The sequence below is a fragment of the Haliotis rufescens genome, unplaced genomic scaffold (assembly GCF_023055435.1).
Source record: "Haliotis rufescens isolate VD_foot unplaced genomic scaffold, xgHalRufe1.0.p SCAF_14, whole genome shotgun sequence".
Taxonomy (NCBI): Eukaryota; Metazoa; Mollusca; class Gastropoda; order Lepetellida; family Haliotidae; genus Haliotis; species Haliotis rufescens.
In genome coordinates, this window is record NW_025963824.1 from 4504331 (window position 1) to 4522016 (window position 17686).

The following is a 17686-nucleotide window of genomic DNA, read 5'->3' on the forward strand; positions in this document are numbered from 1 at the left end:
GCAACAACGATTGAACAACACTGAAACAACACTACAACAACATGGAGATCACAGGCATGTTGGGAATCAAATACAAACCCAGTGGTTGGAATGTGAGACAAGATTTTATTATCATAAAATTTATAATGTTTCAACTTATTTTCAATTTTTTTCAGAAACTTTATCTCAAATTCCATCACAAATCTGGGTTCAAGTAACACAAACTAAATTGTCACTTAAATATCTTTACTGACTGTTAATTTATCAAACTTAAATTTATGATTGGGTGATAGTGGCGTTCAGGTAGATGTTAAGTTAAACTGCAGAAATTAAAGTGATGAAAGGGTTCAATAAATTCATTATCATTATTCAAACTGGTAATTAGATGTAGGACAAGCTTAAATCTTCAACAGCACCACACATGATGTTATCGGAGACGTTACACAGTTACACACATCAATAACCCAACAGAATCAACTCAAGGTGGAGAGACATTAATCTGATCGGAAAGTAAAACATCGGATTGTTCATGCCAGCAGCAACACTCCATGCAGGGGGAGAGTCTAGGGCGGAGGAGGGAGGACTTAGTCTTGTGGGGGAGGATTCCTGACAGGATTAGCAAGGGAATTATTTCTAGCTCTTCTAACAGAATGTTCCGCCTATGGGCTGGAGAATGTCATCTGGTCAGTGTGGGGTTAAATGTTGGCCATGCAGTCACCTGCCTACTATGTCCTGTGTGAGGTATGTTCTTGAGTCGTGAACACCAATAGTACAGTCACAACATGTTGTGTGGATAATACAGGGTGGGCACAACGGTGGTTGACAGCATAAACAACAACCTTATTGTCGTGCACAGAATCAGACAGTCATACACTGTGACCACCCAATCCTCATTTCGTCGGTTCTTTGGGATTAGGGATCTAAACTGTCATCGGGAATCTTTATGGGGTCAGTGCTGACTGATTGCAGTCTAATATCTTTTTTAGGAATATTTCGGGCGTAAGACTATAGGGGAAGAGAGTAAGGAGTACCCACACTGTAGCCATGTAGGGAATCAAACCCAGGGCTTCAGCATGATGGGCCACCACTTGAACCACTGGGCTACCCTACCACCACCTCAACCGTATGACTGTAGGGGCAGAGAGTATGGAGTACCCACACTGTAGCCATGTAGGGAATCAAACCCAGGGCTTCAGCATGATGGGCCACCACTTGAACCACTGGGCCACCCCACCACCACCTCAAGGGAAAGATGTTCTCATTATATAACCATGGAGACTAATAAGGGAACAATGAAAACTAATATACACTGACTTCCGTTTTCTCTTTACGCTGTCATATTCACTGGGTGATGAACTTCAACATCAAAATCTTTGGAATTCGTTATCATAATAAATTATATGGACAGAATTTTTAGTCAATTTGTAAAACGACTGAATTATTTAGGCGTCTTGTGAATTGCCGAAGCTAAAATTTCAGCCATTTCACACGACTGATTTTACACATTGACTGTAACATATGAACTTGGTTCTCAAAACCTACAGAATTACTTCCACATCAAAGCATCTGATGATGTCCCTCTTTGTAATTCTAAAGACAGAAGAAGGTTGATGACAAGGACAAGGCTTCAGTATTGAACAATGGTGTCAAGATGGTGTCAAGATGGTGTCAAGATGGTGTCGAGATGGTGACAGACATGTACAAGGTCTTGCATGTAACTATAAACAGTGACCTCACTCTTGTAGTTCTACTGATTACAAGAAAGGGGATGTGGGGACCTGTGGTTCTACTGATTACAAGAAAGGAGACGTGGGGACCTGTAGTTCTACTGATCACAAGAAAGGAGACGTGGGGACCTGTAGTTCTACTGATTACAAGAAAGGAGATGTGGGGACCTGTAGTTCTACTGTTCTACTGATTACAAGAAAGGGGACGTGGGGACCTGTAGTTCTACTGATGACAAGAAAGGAGATGTGGGGACCTGTAGTTCTACTGATTACAAGAAAGGAGACGTGGGGACCTGTAGTTCTACTGTTCTACTGATTACAAGAAAGGGGACGTGGGGACCAGTAGTTCTACTGATTACAAGAAAGGAGATGTGGGGACCTGTAGTTCTACTGATGACAAGAAAGGAGACGTGGGGACCTGTAGTTCTACTCATTACAAGAAAGGAGACGTGGGGACCTGTAGTTCTACTGATTACAAGAAAGGAGATGTGGGGACCTGTAGTTCTACTGATGACAAGAAAGGAGACGTGGGGACCTGTAGTTCTACTGATTACAAGAAAGGAGATGTGGGGACCTGTAGTTCTACTGATTACAAGAAAGGGGATGTGGGGACCTGTAGTTCTACTCATTACAAGAAAGGAGACGTGGGGACCTGTAGTTCTACTGATTACAAGAAAGGAGATGTGGGGACCTGTAGTTCTACTGATGACAAGAAAGGAGACGTGGGGACCTGTAGTTCTACTGATTACAAGAAAGGAGATGTGGGGACCTGTAGTTCTACTGATGACAAGAAAGGAGATGTGGGGACCTGTAGTTCTACTGATTACAAGAAAGGAGACGTGGGGACCTGTAGTTCTACTGATGACAAGAAAGGAGATGTGGGGACCTGTAGTTCTACTCATTACAAGAAAGGAGACGTGGGGACCTGTAGTTCTACTGATTACAAGAAAGGAGATGTGGGGACCTGTAGTTCTACTGTTCTACTGATTACAAGAAAGGGGACGTGGGGACCTGTAGTTCTACTGATGACAAGAAAGGAGATGTGGGGACCTGTAGTTCTACTGTTCTACTGATTACAAGAAAGGGGATGTGGGGACCTGTAGTTCTACTGATGACAAGAAAGGAGATGTGGGGACCTGTAGTTCTACTGATTACAAGAAAGGAGACGTGGGGACCTGTAGTTCTACTGATTACAAGAAAGGAGATGTGGGGACCTGTAGTTCTACTGTTCTACTGATTACAAGAAAGGGGACGTGGGGACCTGTAGTTCTACTGATGACAAGAAAGGAGATGTGGGGACCTGTAGTTCTACTGATTACAAGAAAGGAGACGTGGGGACCTGTAGTTCTACTGTTCTACTGATTACAAGAAAGGGGACGTGGGGACCTGTAGTTCTACTGATGACAAGAAAGGAGATGTGGGGACCTGTAGTTCTACTGATTACAAGAAAGGAGACGTGGGGACCTGTGGTTCTACTGATTACAAGAAAGGGGATGTGGGGACCTGTAGTTCTACTGATTACAAGAAAGGAGACGTGGGGACCTGTAGTTCTACTGATTACAAGAAAGGAGACGTGGGGACCTGTAGTTCTACTGTTCTACTGATTACAAGAAAGGGGACGTGGGGACCAGTAGTTCTACTGATGACAAGAAAGGAGACGTGGGGACCTGTAGTTCTACTGATGACAAGAAAGGAGACGTGTGGACCTGTAGTTCTACTGATGACAAGAAAGGAGACGTGGGGACCAGTAGTTCTACTGATTACAAGAAAGGAGACGTGTGGACCTGTAGTTCTACTGATGACAAGAAAGGAGATGTGGGGACCTGTAGTTCTACTCATTACAAGAAAGGAGACGTGTGGACCTGTAGTTCTACTGATGACAAGACAGGAGATGTGGGGACCTGTACAATAATGCAGCTAAATGACTCAAGTGACCATGACAGGAACGGAACCAGGGTGTTGTGTGATGAAGCAACACACTACCCACTGTCCCAACTCTCTCAGCCACTACAGGCAGTGTTCAGGACACTAGGCATCCACTGATGTAGGTGTAGGCAGGGACTAATGTATCTGCAGGATTGTATCGGATACTACCTATTTCACTCCATGCTCAAATCATATCTAAGAATCGTCTTGCTTAATTTGTTTAATAAACAAAATAAAAATAATCTATACATTATTGTGGAAAAACCCTGAAACTGTTTAAGACAAAATTAGATTTTCAATATTTATCAATGGTTCAAATTTGCAAAATATATTCAGAATTGGCTGAAATATTCGACCAAGTGTATGTATGTACTGACACCAACCAAGAAGTTTGGGGCAGATTGCCTGAAGCTAAAGATTTTCTCTGGCCAGGATTCAGGACTCCAGGATCCTATTAAAAATGCCAAAATGAGGCAGCAGATCTGGGAGAATTTCCTTATAAATACAGATTTTAGGTCTTAAATTTCTAAATAAAACAATTTAAATTTCTAAATCGAAAGCATCAATTTAAGATATCATGAAAAAAGAGTTGTTTATACAAATTTAAATCAGTTTATATTCATGTTTTTGACTAACACACACTAAATTATTTATTATATAAAAAAAAGTCATTATCCCAAACACGCTGCCCATGACTACAAGGCTAAACCCCAGAACAAATACCGGATTTCTGAGCCCCAATTCTACACATCTGTTTAAACCACAGGTGTTTTTCCACAATACTTATAATACTGGTGACTAGCTGTCTGAAATGAAAAGACTGGTTAGTTATAGAGTGGAGCATTCCCTGACGGTTGTAGATGTTACCTGGCACGTTATAAGACCAGCGGATCTCTACTGAGTCTGTGAGAAAACACCAACATACGGTCACAGTGTTGTCATGGAAACTAACAACATATGTTCACAGTGTTGTCATGGAAACTAGCAACATATGTTCACAGTGTTGTCTGGGAAACTAACAACATACGTTCACCGAGTTGTCATGGAAACTAGCAACATATGTTGACAGGGTTGTCATGGAAACTAGCAACATATGTTCACAGTGTTGTCATGGAAACTAGCAACATATGTTAACAGTGTTGTCATGGAAACTAACAACATATGTTCACAGTGTTCTCTGGGAAACTAACAACATATGTTCACAGTGTTGTCTGGGAAACTAACAACATATGTTCACCGAGTTGTCATGGAAACTAGCAACATATGTTGACAGGGTTGTCATGGAAACTAGCAACATATGTTCAGTGTTGTCATGGGAACTAGCAACATAAGTTCACTGAGTAGTCATGGAAACTAACAACGTATCATTGGACCTAGGTGTCTTGCAGCTAGTCCTCGATATACCACTTCATTCTCATCATGATGGCAAATGTCAACTTGGCTAGTGATTAAACATTGAACTTAACTTTACCACTCAATCCATTTGGTTGCCTGGGGCCCATATCTAACCTTAACCCCAGTCTAGATTACATTACAAAAGTTTCATATAATATAATGCAATACTGCTCAGCTTTTTTTATTTGTTGAACAAATTTGAAAAAAAGCATATGTTCTGACTAAATAAGACTTAAAACCCATTTAGTTTGTTTTATGACTACTGCTTACTTAAGACCCTCATCTTGCTGCCTTCTGACTCGTTACCCCTCCATCCAGACCCTCAGCATCTCTGAAACAGTGCTGCGCAGCTACACCCAAAACTCCCAGACAAGGGAGATAACTCTGCTAAGTGATTCTTGTTCCTGTCCACTAGGTATTTTGTTTTACAATTTTATTTCAAGCACTTGGTCAAAGTCTGACTTTCTCTAATTCCATCATGAAGAGACAGGAACAAAGTGTTACATCAAGGCGTAGCACGGCCCCTACCCGGGGCCAGCCCTGGTCACAGAGACCCTGCAAACCACAGACAGCTACAAACACAACACAGACAGGAGTAGACTGACTAAGGTGGTGTGAGGCAAGCACCTAGCCTGTTCACCCATGTGCTACACACTGGCTAGCTGGTGAGTCGAGTCAGACAAGAGGTTGAAACTGTGCAGTTAAAACCAAAAATCAGAGGTAAATATATGGATCAGTTGGTCCTGATTGTCAAACTGAATCTCAGTTTTTAGTCCTACTAGTACTACATCTTGTAAGGACTTGAACTCTTGTTTCTAAAATCTGGTCAAATTGAAATACTGTTTTCAAGTATGTATAGACATTTCCAGTCCAGAAACTTTATCCAAATTGGATAGAAATATCATTTTTTGAGTTTTTTATAAAAAAGCATAGAGCTTAATTTGTAAAAAGCAAGCTACAAAAACAGTTCCTAAATTCCAGATATAACGGTGTGCGAATACAAGACATGTGCGGGAGGTGTGAGACACATGTGAGAGACACTGGAGAGACAAAAGTGATGACAGAGGTGAGAGAGACTAGACAATCCACACACCTCGGTATCGTACCCGCGGTCTGACCCGCGGCCGAGAGTCTTGTAGAGACAAAACAACAGAACTTACAATCTTGTAAACATAAATAATGAGTGAGTGGTGACATGTGTCTGCCATACTTCAGCTGGAAGTCCATGGTCAGGTCTGGACCAGACAAACCAGTGAGTGATTGGCTGAGTGGTGACATGTGTCTGCCATACTTCAGCTGGAGGTCATGGTCAGTTCTTGACCAGACAAACCAGTGAGTCATTGGCTGAGTGGTGACAGGTGTCAGCTGTATCTCAGCTAGAGGGTCATGGTCAATTCTGGACCAGACAAACCAGTGAGTGTTTGAGTGGGTGGGTATTGTAATATGGTCGATGGAATGGAAGATATCAGCTGAAAAAGATTCAATGAACACAACAAGACAATCAGAACATGAACGTTAATAAATGAGAATATGGGTTCTTAAATGACATGTTTAATGTTAATGATGCTACATCTAACATAACAAACTGCACACTGTTCACACCAACAAACTACTTCAAGCACTGCGACCACCTGAGTCAAACACTGAACACCTCAGTCAAACACTAAACACCTCAGTCAAACATTGAAGCCAACCTCAGTCAAACAATGTGACACCCTCAGCAGTCAAACACTGTGACCGCCTCAGGCAAACACTGTGACCACCCTAGTCAAACAATGAACACCTCAGTCAAACACTGAACACTTCAAACATTGAAGCCACCTCAGTCAAACACTGAACACTTCAGTCAAACACTGTGACCACCCAAGTCAAACACTGAACACCTCAGTCAAACACTGAACATTTCAGTCAAACATTGAAGCCACCTCAGTCAAACACAGAACACCTCAGTCAAACACTGAACACTTCAGTCAAACACTGACCACCCCAGTCAAACACTGAACACTTCTCAGTCAAACATTGAAGGTACCTCAGTCAAACACTGAACACTTCAGTCAAACACTGTGACCACCCCAGTCAAACACTGTGACCACCTGAGTCAAACACTGTGACCACCAGAGTCCAACACAGAACACCTCAGTCAAACACAGGACACCCCAGTCAAACACTGAACACTTCAGTCAAACACTGTGACCACCTGAGTCCAACACTGTGACCACCTGAGTCCAACACTGTGACCACCTGAGTCCAACACAGAACACCTCAGTCAAACACTGAACACTTCAGTCAAACACTGTGACCACCCCAGTCAAACACTGAACACTTCAGTCAAACACTGTGACCACTCAGTCAAACATTGAAGCCACCTGAAATATTGACCCTAGCACAGCCACAGCACACCTACGCATCCAGCAATACAAAAGCAGTGTAGCAACAAAGTGACACAAGCAGGTACACAGCCTCATTCCCCATGTTAACACACCAGTGCTGTAGCACATACCTAACCACACTGAAATTTGTATTGATAACATACCCAAACAGATTCTCAAATATTCAATTCTATTTTCAATATTTAAGAAAAATCAGCATGTGAACCTCCAATGTGTCCTTCATGTTCACTGTTAGAAGCTGGTGCTAGTCCAATGATCCCCACCCAAATATTCCAGCTACATCACAGCAAGGACTTATTGTACCCATGGTGGGAATCGAACCCAGGTCATCGACATGACGAGTCAAACCCTAAGCCACTAGGCTAGTCCCCCATCCCTGGACGGTGATTCACATGAGTTTCTACCACCGACTATGTATCATGTGTACCTCTGTATCGCTACACTGCTACATATGGAACTAGTCACCTTCAGGAAGCCTACAGCTTCTCACAGTTAATGCCACAACATTTGGTCAAGATGTGTCCCATCACAAGCACATGTTAGCCGCTGATGGAGATGTTAGAAGCAAGCTTATCCGCGGAGGCAGAGAGAGAGGGGAGGGGCGTCATTCAGGGAGGGGGGGAGACATACTGTGTAGCTATATATACTCTGTGCAACATATAAACCATATATGACCTGTGTGCAACATAGAAACCGTATACAGGTATGCAACATATATCCTACACAAGCAGACATTCCTATACTTGGTGACTGTCATGGAGTACAGCAGTTATAGCACATGTAGCAGATATAGGACACTAAGCTGCTGGTCGGGTCGCCAGAACTCCAAGGCAGACGGGGATGTCAGATACACAGACTCAGGTACAAGTCTCTCATACACATGTAGCAGATATAGGACACGACACTAAGCTGCTGGTCGGGTCGCCAGAACTCCAAGGCAGACTGGGATGTCAGATACACAGACTCAGGGAGGAGTCTCTCATACACATGTAGCAGATATAGGACACGACACTAAGCTGCTGGTCGGGTCGCCAGAACTCCAAGGCAGACTGGGATGTCCAATACACAGACTCGGGGAGGAGTCTCTCATACATATGTGGCCATATTTAATAACAAATGATCAAACTGGAAATCATAACAAGTAGAACTTGTAGCCACAGGGCACTGTAGCTCACCTGGTACATTCTGAAGGCACATGATCAATGTCAGTGAACAATTTAGCTACATCTCATATTCCACAACATTTTCTTGACATATTGTTCTCAAATTCAACTTTTTGTTTTTTAAAACATTTCTATCCAAGTTATGTTTCAGCACTTGTCAATAAGAACCTCTTTTCCAATGTACCATCAGTGCCTCTCAGTGACATAGGGATGACGCACCACAACATAAGCTCTGATGAGCTATAATAACATGAATGTCATAACATGGTCGATCACTGTAGGGTAATCATGTTATAGATAATAGTGATGTTCCAGCCTCATTAAAATCAAATCTTCCACTCCGATACCATACCTCTCTGCGTAAAAATCTGGCAACCCCATATTTGGTGGCATCAGCCAATAAGTGTCTCGTGATGAGTGCCAAATGCATATCTGATTTCTGTATCAAAAAATGAAGTTAACCACCAGTCCCAAATGTAAATAATAAAAGTTGTGCCATGATGTGGACATTATACATAAATCATGTTGCGTCTGGTGCCATGGCATCTATAACCATTTAAGGAATATTGTGTTCTGCAGGTGTTTTCCTTGATGAAGTCAAAATTTTCAAACCAAGGTGGTAACGACACATAGCTGAAGCTATTTAAAAAGCTGACATCTGACATCAAGAATCCACGCATCCTACATTTAGATTGAGAGGTCAAAGTCCACTCAGGGTTCACCGTCTATGGAGTGGTTGTCAAATCTCCAGGCAGAGAAGGATCCTATCAGAGTAAACGATGTGATTCTATGAGATTGAGCCTGTGTGTGGCAGGCAGGGAGGGTAGTAGTACAATGAGGGGGATGTTAGGACTATATCTACATAGCCTGGCTCACAGTGGTCAATCTCAATATACAGAAGTGTCCTCACCCAGAAGCGATGGTAGAAACTGGCCTGCATATCCGTGACAGAAACGTGTCATATCCGTGACAATGTGTGATACATGATGAACACATTATAACATGTCATGCCATACGCTGTGCAGTGTTAACACAACAACAACAACAAGGAGATATGAAGGTATTCGCAATCAGAAAACTGCACGGAAGACTTTTCTGAAACTAGTTTACGGATTTCAACAACCCTATGAAAATTAAAGTTTGAAAAAATTAAATCTGAAAAGCACTTCTCATTCCGCTAATTATAAACTTATGTGGTCACACACAAAAATTGCTACCAACTGACCAACAATAGTTCAAGCTTAACCAACACTGGTCTGCACATATGGCAGCATATTCAGATAGCGATTTGAAGTAGAAAAGTTCAAACCGAAATGTCTTTTTTTAGTTTCTGGTGCACCTTCCATTCAGGATTTATTACAAAAAAATCAGTAAACCATTAACTGAAAAAATTCTTGTCGTCTTCTGAATACCTTGATAAATCCCTAGGCTCAGCACCACAATGGTCATCTTAGCGCTTCACCTGATGTGATTCCTGGCAGACTCCCTATCAACCTAGCGCTAAGATCTTAGCACTTCACCTTATGTGACTCCTGACAGGCTTACTATCAACCTAGCGCTAAGATCTTAGCGCTAGTACTGGGGTCACTGATGCATTTGTTAACAGACGCTAAGATATAGTACTAAGATATAACGCTAAGATGACCCTGGTGCCAGCCATGCGTACACTACTGACAAATACATGTTATAACCTACAATATACACCTTATAACACACATGGATGATATATACCTTTATAGCATACATGAATGATATATACCTTTATAACATACATGGATATATACCTTTATAACATACACGGATGATATATACCTTTATAACATACATGGATGATATATACCTTTATAACATACACATATGATATATATACCTTTATAACATACATGGATGATATATACCTTTATAACATACATGGATGATATACACCTTTATAACATACATGGATGATACACACTTCAAAGACACACATGATACATGATGCACTATGCTTGATACATGAATGCTATATCACATGGTGCAATACAAGGTATTCTGTACTAAAATAGTAACCCAAATTATCCATTTTAAGGACTTTTTGATAGAAACAAAACATTGACCTAAAAAGAGTAAAAATCAAAAACACTTTGATCATGTTAAATGGCCTCTGTCTAACAATACGTTTTGCCACAATTAACATTTCCCATTCCCCAATTCTAAGATCTGATGAGGAACATAAAGATTTGAAGTTTTTTCTGCTTTCAAGATGCATGTTGCCTGACAACACAGTCAGCAATATTCCAGCTACATCACATCAGCCAGTGAGTCATCAAGAACTAAAACCACATAGCTGTTGTCAGATTCTCTGAAATAAAAACCCTGTATAGTACATCAACATTGAATATTTCCGCGTGTACGCGAGATGAAAGTCTGCCACCAGAGGGAGCACACATGAAGCCACAGTCTGGCATCGTCAGACACGTACCTTTGATGGCCTCGGCAGACTGGACCAGCTCTGTGACGGCGTTGGCTACTTTACGTGAGATCAGCATCAACTGCTGCTTCGCCTCTGGCGTTGGTCGGATCACAGCCTGACAACACAGGAACAGGCTTGGAACATTCATAGAACAATATTGGCACATTCACCATGTCCTAAAGGCCTAATGTCGAAACATGAAATATCACATGACTCAAAACAGCGTATACATTATAGACATTGGCACTAGTCCTGTAGTCCTTGCCAAACTGCCCAATAGTTAAGGTATCACAAGGACTAGCATCAATTTGCCCTCATGGAGGGTTTTACAATATGTTATCATTGTATGAACGGGTAGACTAAAACTGTTAGTTTCTAGCACTGCATAGTGCAGGTGTTGTGTGGCAACTCACCTGGTGTACACTCTCCAGAAGTTCCCGGTACGACACACCACACATTCGGCCGGCGTTGATGGCCCGCTGACGAATCTCAGTCGTCTCCGCTGTGGCTGCAGCTCCCTGCAACATGGTCGCAACAACATCTCAGCCTACCCTACAGACATTTGATCAAGGTAGCCTACGCTAGGAACACTCAGATCGAAGATGGCTTACCCTACAGATACTCAGCAGATCGGAGATGGTTTTCCCTACAGATACTGAGCAGATCAGAGATGGCTTACCCTACAGATACTCAGCAGATCGGAGATGGTTTACCCTACAGATACTCAGATCAGATATGGCCTACCCTACAGATACTCAGCAGATCGGAGATGGCTTACCCTACAGATACTCAGATAAGATATGGCTTACCCTACAGTTACTCAGCAGATCGGAGATGGCTTACCCTACAGATACTCAGATCAGATATGGCTTACCCTACAGTTACTCAGCAGATCGGAGATGGCTTACCCTACAGATACTCAGATCAGATATGGCTTACCCTACAGATACTTAGCAGATCAGATATGGCTTACCCTACATATACTCAGCAGATCAGATATGGCTTACCCTACAGATACTTAGCAGATCAGATATGGCTTACCCTACAGATACTTAGCAGATCAGATATGGCTTACCCTACAGATACTCAGCAGAGCGGAGATGGCTTACCCTACAGATACTCAGCAGATCGGAGATGGCTTACCCTACAGATACTCAGCAGATCGGAGATGGCTTTCCCTACAGATACTCAGCAGATCGGAGATGGCTTACCCTACATATACTCAGATCAGATATGGCTTACCCTACAGATACTCAGCAGATCGGAGATGGCTTACCCTACAGATACTCAGATAAGATATGGCTTACCCTACAGATACTCAGCAGATCGGAGATGGCTTACCCTACAGATACTCAGCAGATCGGAGATGGCTTACCCTACAGATACTCAGCAGATCGGAGATGGCTTTCCTGCCCATGTTGGAAGCTGCAATGATGTCCTCCTGTCGACAAGAGTTGCCTGCAGCAACAGCCTTGGCGGTGGCGTTGGTGATGGGTTTGGTGAAGCGGATGAGATCCTCGGCGTTGGCCTTCTTGAAGATGTCGGCTGTGTCGTAGGCCTGGAGGAACAATGACATAAGCAACACATGACCATCAATCCCAGTACATAGCGGACAGTCTTAAGCATAGCAATATATTGTGCATCTCTATTTCTCTATCTCGCTTTAAAGTGGCAAGTTGATGCGAAAGTAATGTCTTATGACATTCATTGCTTGTATCTGCATTTCATTATACAATGGTGGTACGATAGCGTGTAACGTATCATAATTCTTACCTCGTCTGTCTATCATTTCATTGCTAACATTAGTATGCAGTGGGTGTCACATCAGAGAAAATAGAGGCAATGAAGATATGAACGTGGAAGTCCAAGGATATTTATATCTACTCTGTAACTAGTTCAAACTTCAGAATGCACAACAGGCAGGTGAGGAAAAGACATCAACCCTGTTAAGCCTGCACAGCCTGCTGTAGGCAGATATATCAGCCTGTATGACGTCACCTACTCTGATCTGTCAGATGGTTGTACAGTGAAAGTGTTAAGGCACAGCCTGCTGTAGGCAGATATATCAGCCTGTTGGATGTCACCTACACTGATCTGTCTAGTGGTTGTACAGGGAAAGTGTTAAGGCACAGCCTGCTGTAGACAGATATATCAGCCTGTTGGATGTCACCTACACTGATCTGTCTAGTGGTTGTACAGGGAAAGTGTTAAGGCACAGCCTGCTGTAGACAGATATATCTGCCTGTATAATGTCACCTACTCTGATTTGCTGTCTAGTGGTTGTACAGTGAAAGTATTAGGGCACTGTCTGCTGTAGACAGATATATCTGCCTGTTGGATGTCACCTACTCTGATTTGCTGTCAAGTGGTTGTACAGTGAAAGTATTAGGGCACTGTCTGCTGTAGACAGATATATCAGCCTGTTGGATGTCACCTACTCTGATTTGCTGTCAAGTGGTTGTACAGTGAAAGTATTAGGGCACTGTCTGCTGTAGACAGATATATCAGCCTGTTGGATGTCACCTACTCTGATTTGCTGTCAAGTGGTTGTACAGTGAAAGTATTAGGGCACTGTCTGCCGTAGACAGATATAACCTACTCTGATCTGTGTGATGGTTCTATGGCCTGCTGAGGAAGATATATGTCAGTCTATCACCTACCCTGATTTCCTGTCCGATGGCCTCGACAGTCGACTCTAGGGCCCGCGTGCCTCTCACAGCCTCGTCCTCGACGGTCTTCACTGTCTTCAGCAGCGACGTCACGTTTGTCACCATCACCTGACACAACATGGACAACATTAACAGTGGACACAGCAGCAACTACACACAGTGATGAACAACAAACATACAAACCTCACCCTCAACCCAAAGCCAGAACATGATATTACTGAACCACAGCACACCCCTATCTATGTTACAGCAAATATATCAGTCTGAAATATTCCTAAATGTTACCCAAAATGGCTTTGAGTAATTCCATGTGGCTTATACTAATCATGATAAATAGGTAAGCAAATATAGCCCACATTAACATAGAAATCAGGTTGAAGAATAAATGGAATGAATCAGAACTTAATTAGACCAAAGCCACTTCAACGTAGTAAACCTAACTATGCTCAACAACAAAGTTAGAGATTATGAATATTTGGTGATATTTTTTGCAGTAAAGACTGAGCACACAATTTCATCAAAATATTCCAAATATTATTCACGATTCCTGACTTTTTGGGTTCTGTATATGTGTCGTTGAGTCACTTTTCTGCAGCTACATAAAGATCAACCCAGGGTCATGTCTTCGCCAAACTTCAGCAATCAACAAATTGGTACTACTGATGGAATCGAATAAGGGGACAATGAAAAGCAGAGAGAAACAAGCTTTACTGTCAGTACATTTGAAATAGCGTGCATACAATTCAAACACGTCAGAATCAAATGTTAAGATGTGTTTTTGTGCATTGTTTCCAACACATATTTGATGGACAAGGCTGGGGACCCATGATAGCATATTATTTTACTGTGTCTAAAACTAAATGTTCCCTTATTCATTCCATCTGTATATATATACAAACGTTCAACCAGCAGAAAGTTTCGCTTCCTATGATTGAGTCATATGAATGCTGTAGACTAATATTCTCCCTACAGTCCCCATAACAATCCTGTCTAAGCTGCAATCCCTGCTATGCATACAGCAGTGCAAAGACAATCCCTGTTTCGTATACACCAGTACTAGGACAATCCCTGTTTTGTAGACACCATCACTAGGACAATCCCTACTATGCATACAACAGTGCAAAGACAATCCCGGTTTCGCATACACCAGTACTAGGACAATCCCTGCTTCGTGAACCCCAGTACTAGGACAATCCCTGTTTCGTTTACACCAGTACTAGGACAATCCCTACTTCGTGAACACCAACACAAGACAATCCCTGTTTCGTTTACACCAGCACTAGGACAATCCCTGTTTCGTTTACACCAGCATAAGTCAATCCCTGCTTCGTATACACCAGTACTAGGACAATCCCTGTTTTGAATACACCAGCACTAGGACAATCCCTGCTATGTATACACCAGCACTAGGGCAATCCCTGCTACGTATACATCAGCACTAGGACAATCCCTTCTTGTATACACCAACACCAGACGACCCCAGCTGCATATACACCAGCACTAGGACAATCCCTTCTTTCGTATACACCAGCACTAGGACAATCCCTTCTTTCGTATACACCAGCTCTAGGACAATCCCTTCTTGTATACACCAACACCAGACAACCCCAGCTGCATATACACCAGCACTAGGACAATCCCTTCTTTCGTATACACCAGCACTAGGACAATCCCTTCTTTCGTATACACCAGCTCTAGGACAATCCCTTCTTGTATACACCAACACCAGACAACCCCAGCTGCATATACACCAGCACTAGGACAATCCCTTCTTTCGTATACACCAGCACTAGGACAATCCCTTCTTTCGTATACACCAGCACTAGGACAATCCCTTCTTTCGTATACACTAGCACAAGACAATCTCTGCTTCGTATACACCAGCTCTAGGACAATCCCTTCTTTCGTATACACCAGCTCTAGGACAATCCCTTCTTTCGTATACACCAGCTCTAGGACAATCCCTTCTTTCGTATACACCAGCTCTAGGACAATCCCTTCTTTCGTATACACCAGCTCTAGGACAATCCCTTCTTTCGTATACACCAGCTCTAGGACAATCCCTTCTTTCGTATACACCAGCTCCAGGACAATCCCTTCTTTCGTATACACCAGCTCTAGGACAATCCCTTCTTTCGTATACACCAGCTCTAGGACAATCCCTTCTTTCGTATACACCAGCTCCAGGACAATCCCTTCTTTCGTATACACCAGCTCTAGGACAATCCCTTCTTTCGTATACACCAGCATTATGAAACTCATGTGTGGCTCTGGTCAATACATACCACTTACACAGGATCCTCCAACCCTGAACACAAGTATGTGGGCCTCACATCAGTCCATACCCCTTACATCATAAACTGTCCAACACCACTTAGATTTCCACAGTACACCAGCACTTCATGTCACTATAGGTCGGTCATACAAGGCATTAACCCGGGTGCTGCTGCAACGAGGCATCAGATTCCAACCCTCAAATGATGCTGTAGCAGTATCATAGTTCAGTGTCTGACAACCTAAGCAACTGAATCTGGAGCAAACAGTGATCAGCATCGACCCACACCGTTGTGCATTGAGAGCTAGAGGGCTACAGGTAACGATACTTTTTAAAAAAATAGTCTATATCCAAGAATGATCCATACAAAGCCAGGCCCAACTTTCCCTATTTTCTTGCCTGTTACAACACAGAAAGCAATCCTGATTATCCTAGGGCAAACAAGAGATATTTACTATTGCAAGAGATGATATACATATCCATTTTGGCCAACCAATCCCCATGTTATCGCCTGTTACAACAAGAAAGGAGCTTGTGGTGTAGCTAGATCCCTCCTGTTCAACTACCATCCTCGAGAAAACCCTCGTCAGCAGCCATTCTGACCAACCAATCCCCATGTTATCGCCTGTTACAACAAGACAGGTGCTTGTGGTGTAGCTAGATCCCTCCTGTTCAACTACCATCCTTGAGAAAACCCTCGTCAGCAGCCATTCTGACCAACCAATCCCCATGTTATCGCCTGTTACAACAAGACAGGTGCTTGTGGTGTAGCTAGATCCCTCCTGTTCAACTACCATCCTTGAGAAAACCCTTGTCAGCAGCCATTTTGACCAACCAATCCCTATGTTATCGCCTGTTACAACAAGACAGGTGCTTGTGGTGTAGCTAGATCCCTCCTGTTCAACTACCATCCTTGAGAAAACCCTTGTCAGCAGCCATTTTGACCAACCAATCCCTATGTTATCGCCTGTTACAACAAGACAGGTGCTTGTGGTGTAGCTAGATCCCTCCTTTTCAACTACCATCTTTGAGAAAAACCACGTTTGTAGCCATTTTGACCAACCAATGCCCATGTTATCGCCTGTTACAACAAGACAGGTGCTTGTGGTGTAGCTAGATCCCTCCTGTTCAACTACCATCCTTGAGAAAACCCTTGTCAGCAGTCATTTTGACCAACCAATCCCCATGTTATCGCCTGTTACAACAAGACAGGTGCTTGTGGTGTAGCTAGATCCCTCCTGTTCAACTACCATCCTTGAGAAAACCCTTGTCAGCAGTCATTTTGACCAACCAATCCCTATGTTATCGCCTGTTACAACAAGACATGTGCTTGTGGTGTAGCTAGATCCCTCCTTTTCAACTACCATCCTTGAGAAAACCCTTGTCAGCAGCCATTCTGACCAACCAATCCCCATGTTATCGCCTGTTACAACAAGACAGGTGCTTGTGGTGTAGCTAGATCACTCCTGTTCAACTACCATCCTTGAGAAAACCCTTGTCAGCAGCCATTTTGACCAACCAATCCCCATGTTATCGCCTGTTACAACAAGACAGGTGCTTGTGGTGTAGCTAGATCCCCGTTACCCTAGACACACCCAGCAGCAGCTGTGAGGCTGTGTGACACACTGACTATATTTGACCAACCAATCCCATGTAATCGCCTGTTACAACATGACAGGTGCTTGTGGTGTAGCTAGATCCCCATTACCC

General features: G+C 42.9%; 2 protein-coding genes across 17 annotated transcripts in view; both read right to left on the bottom strand.

Moving 5' to 3' along the window:
* The window catches only part of LOC124111860 (talin-1-like), a 325376-nt gene that overhangs the window by 151102 nt on the left and 156588 nt on the right, over positions 1-17686 (bottom strand). Inside the window, exons 50-55 of one of the 4 annotated variants that reach the window (XM_048395663.1) lie at positions 13693-13809; positions 12408-12590; positions 11446-11550; positions 11042-11147; positions 9491-9514; positions 4500-4535 (exon numbers count right to left, since the gene is read on the bottom strand). The exons of 1 other annotated variant lie outside the window; for it this stretch is intronic. In XM_048395663.1, coding sequence (XP_048251620.1) covers positions 4500-4535; positions 9491-9514; positions 11042-11147; positions 11446-11550; positions 12408-12590; positions 13693-13809 — 571 coding nt within the window. The remainder of the gene's footprint in view (positions 1-4499; positions 4536-9490; positions 9515-11041; positions 11148-11445; positions 11551-12407; positions 12591-13692; positions 13810-17686) is intronic. 2 more of the 4 variants (XM_048395664.1, XM_048395666.1) reach the window with 2 other exon arrangements.
* Positions 5-4267, bottom strand: LOC124111862. 13 transcript variants are annotated; one of them, XM_048395684.1, is made up of 7 exons: positions 3491-4267; positions 3093-3287; positions 2968-3045; positions 2804-2920; positions 2047-2670; positions 1922-1999; positions 5-1874 (listed from the first exon to the last, which is right to left on the bottom strand). In XM_048395684.1, exons 1-7 carry the CDS (start codon positions 3543-3545, stop codon positions 1648-1650), a joined length of 1374 nt encoding a protein of 457 aa, XP_048251641.1. In that variant the 5' UTR covers positions 3546-4267; the 3' UTR covers positions 5-1647. The 13 variants fall into 13 exon arrangements, 1 of the variants encoding a protein (XP_048251641.1); XR_007220684.1 differs by having other exon boundaries at positions 5-3287; positions 3491-3529; positions 3608-4267; XR_007220692.1 differs by lacking the exons at positions 2968-3045; positions 3093-3287 and having other exon boundaries at positions 5-2920; positions 3335-3529; positions 3608-4267.

What these genes read in the sequence shown, in the direction of transcription:
- LOC124111862 (XM_048395684.1), bottom strand. Translation starts at nt 3,545, where the DNA reads ATGAGTAGAACTACAGGTCCCCACATCTCCTTTCTTGTCATCAGTAGA. An exon ending in TGTCATCAGTAGAACTACAG is followed by an intron (nt 2,921 to 2,967) that starts GTCCCCACGTCC and finishes GTAGAACTACAG; the next exon opens with GTCCCCACATCTCCTTTCTT. An exon ending in TGTAATCAGTAGAACTACTG is followed by an intron (nt 2,000 to 2,046) that starts GTCCCCACGTCC and finishes GTAGAACTACAG; the next exon opens with GTCCCCACGTCTCCTTTCTT.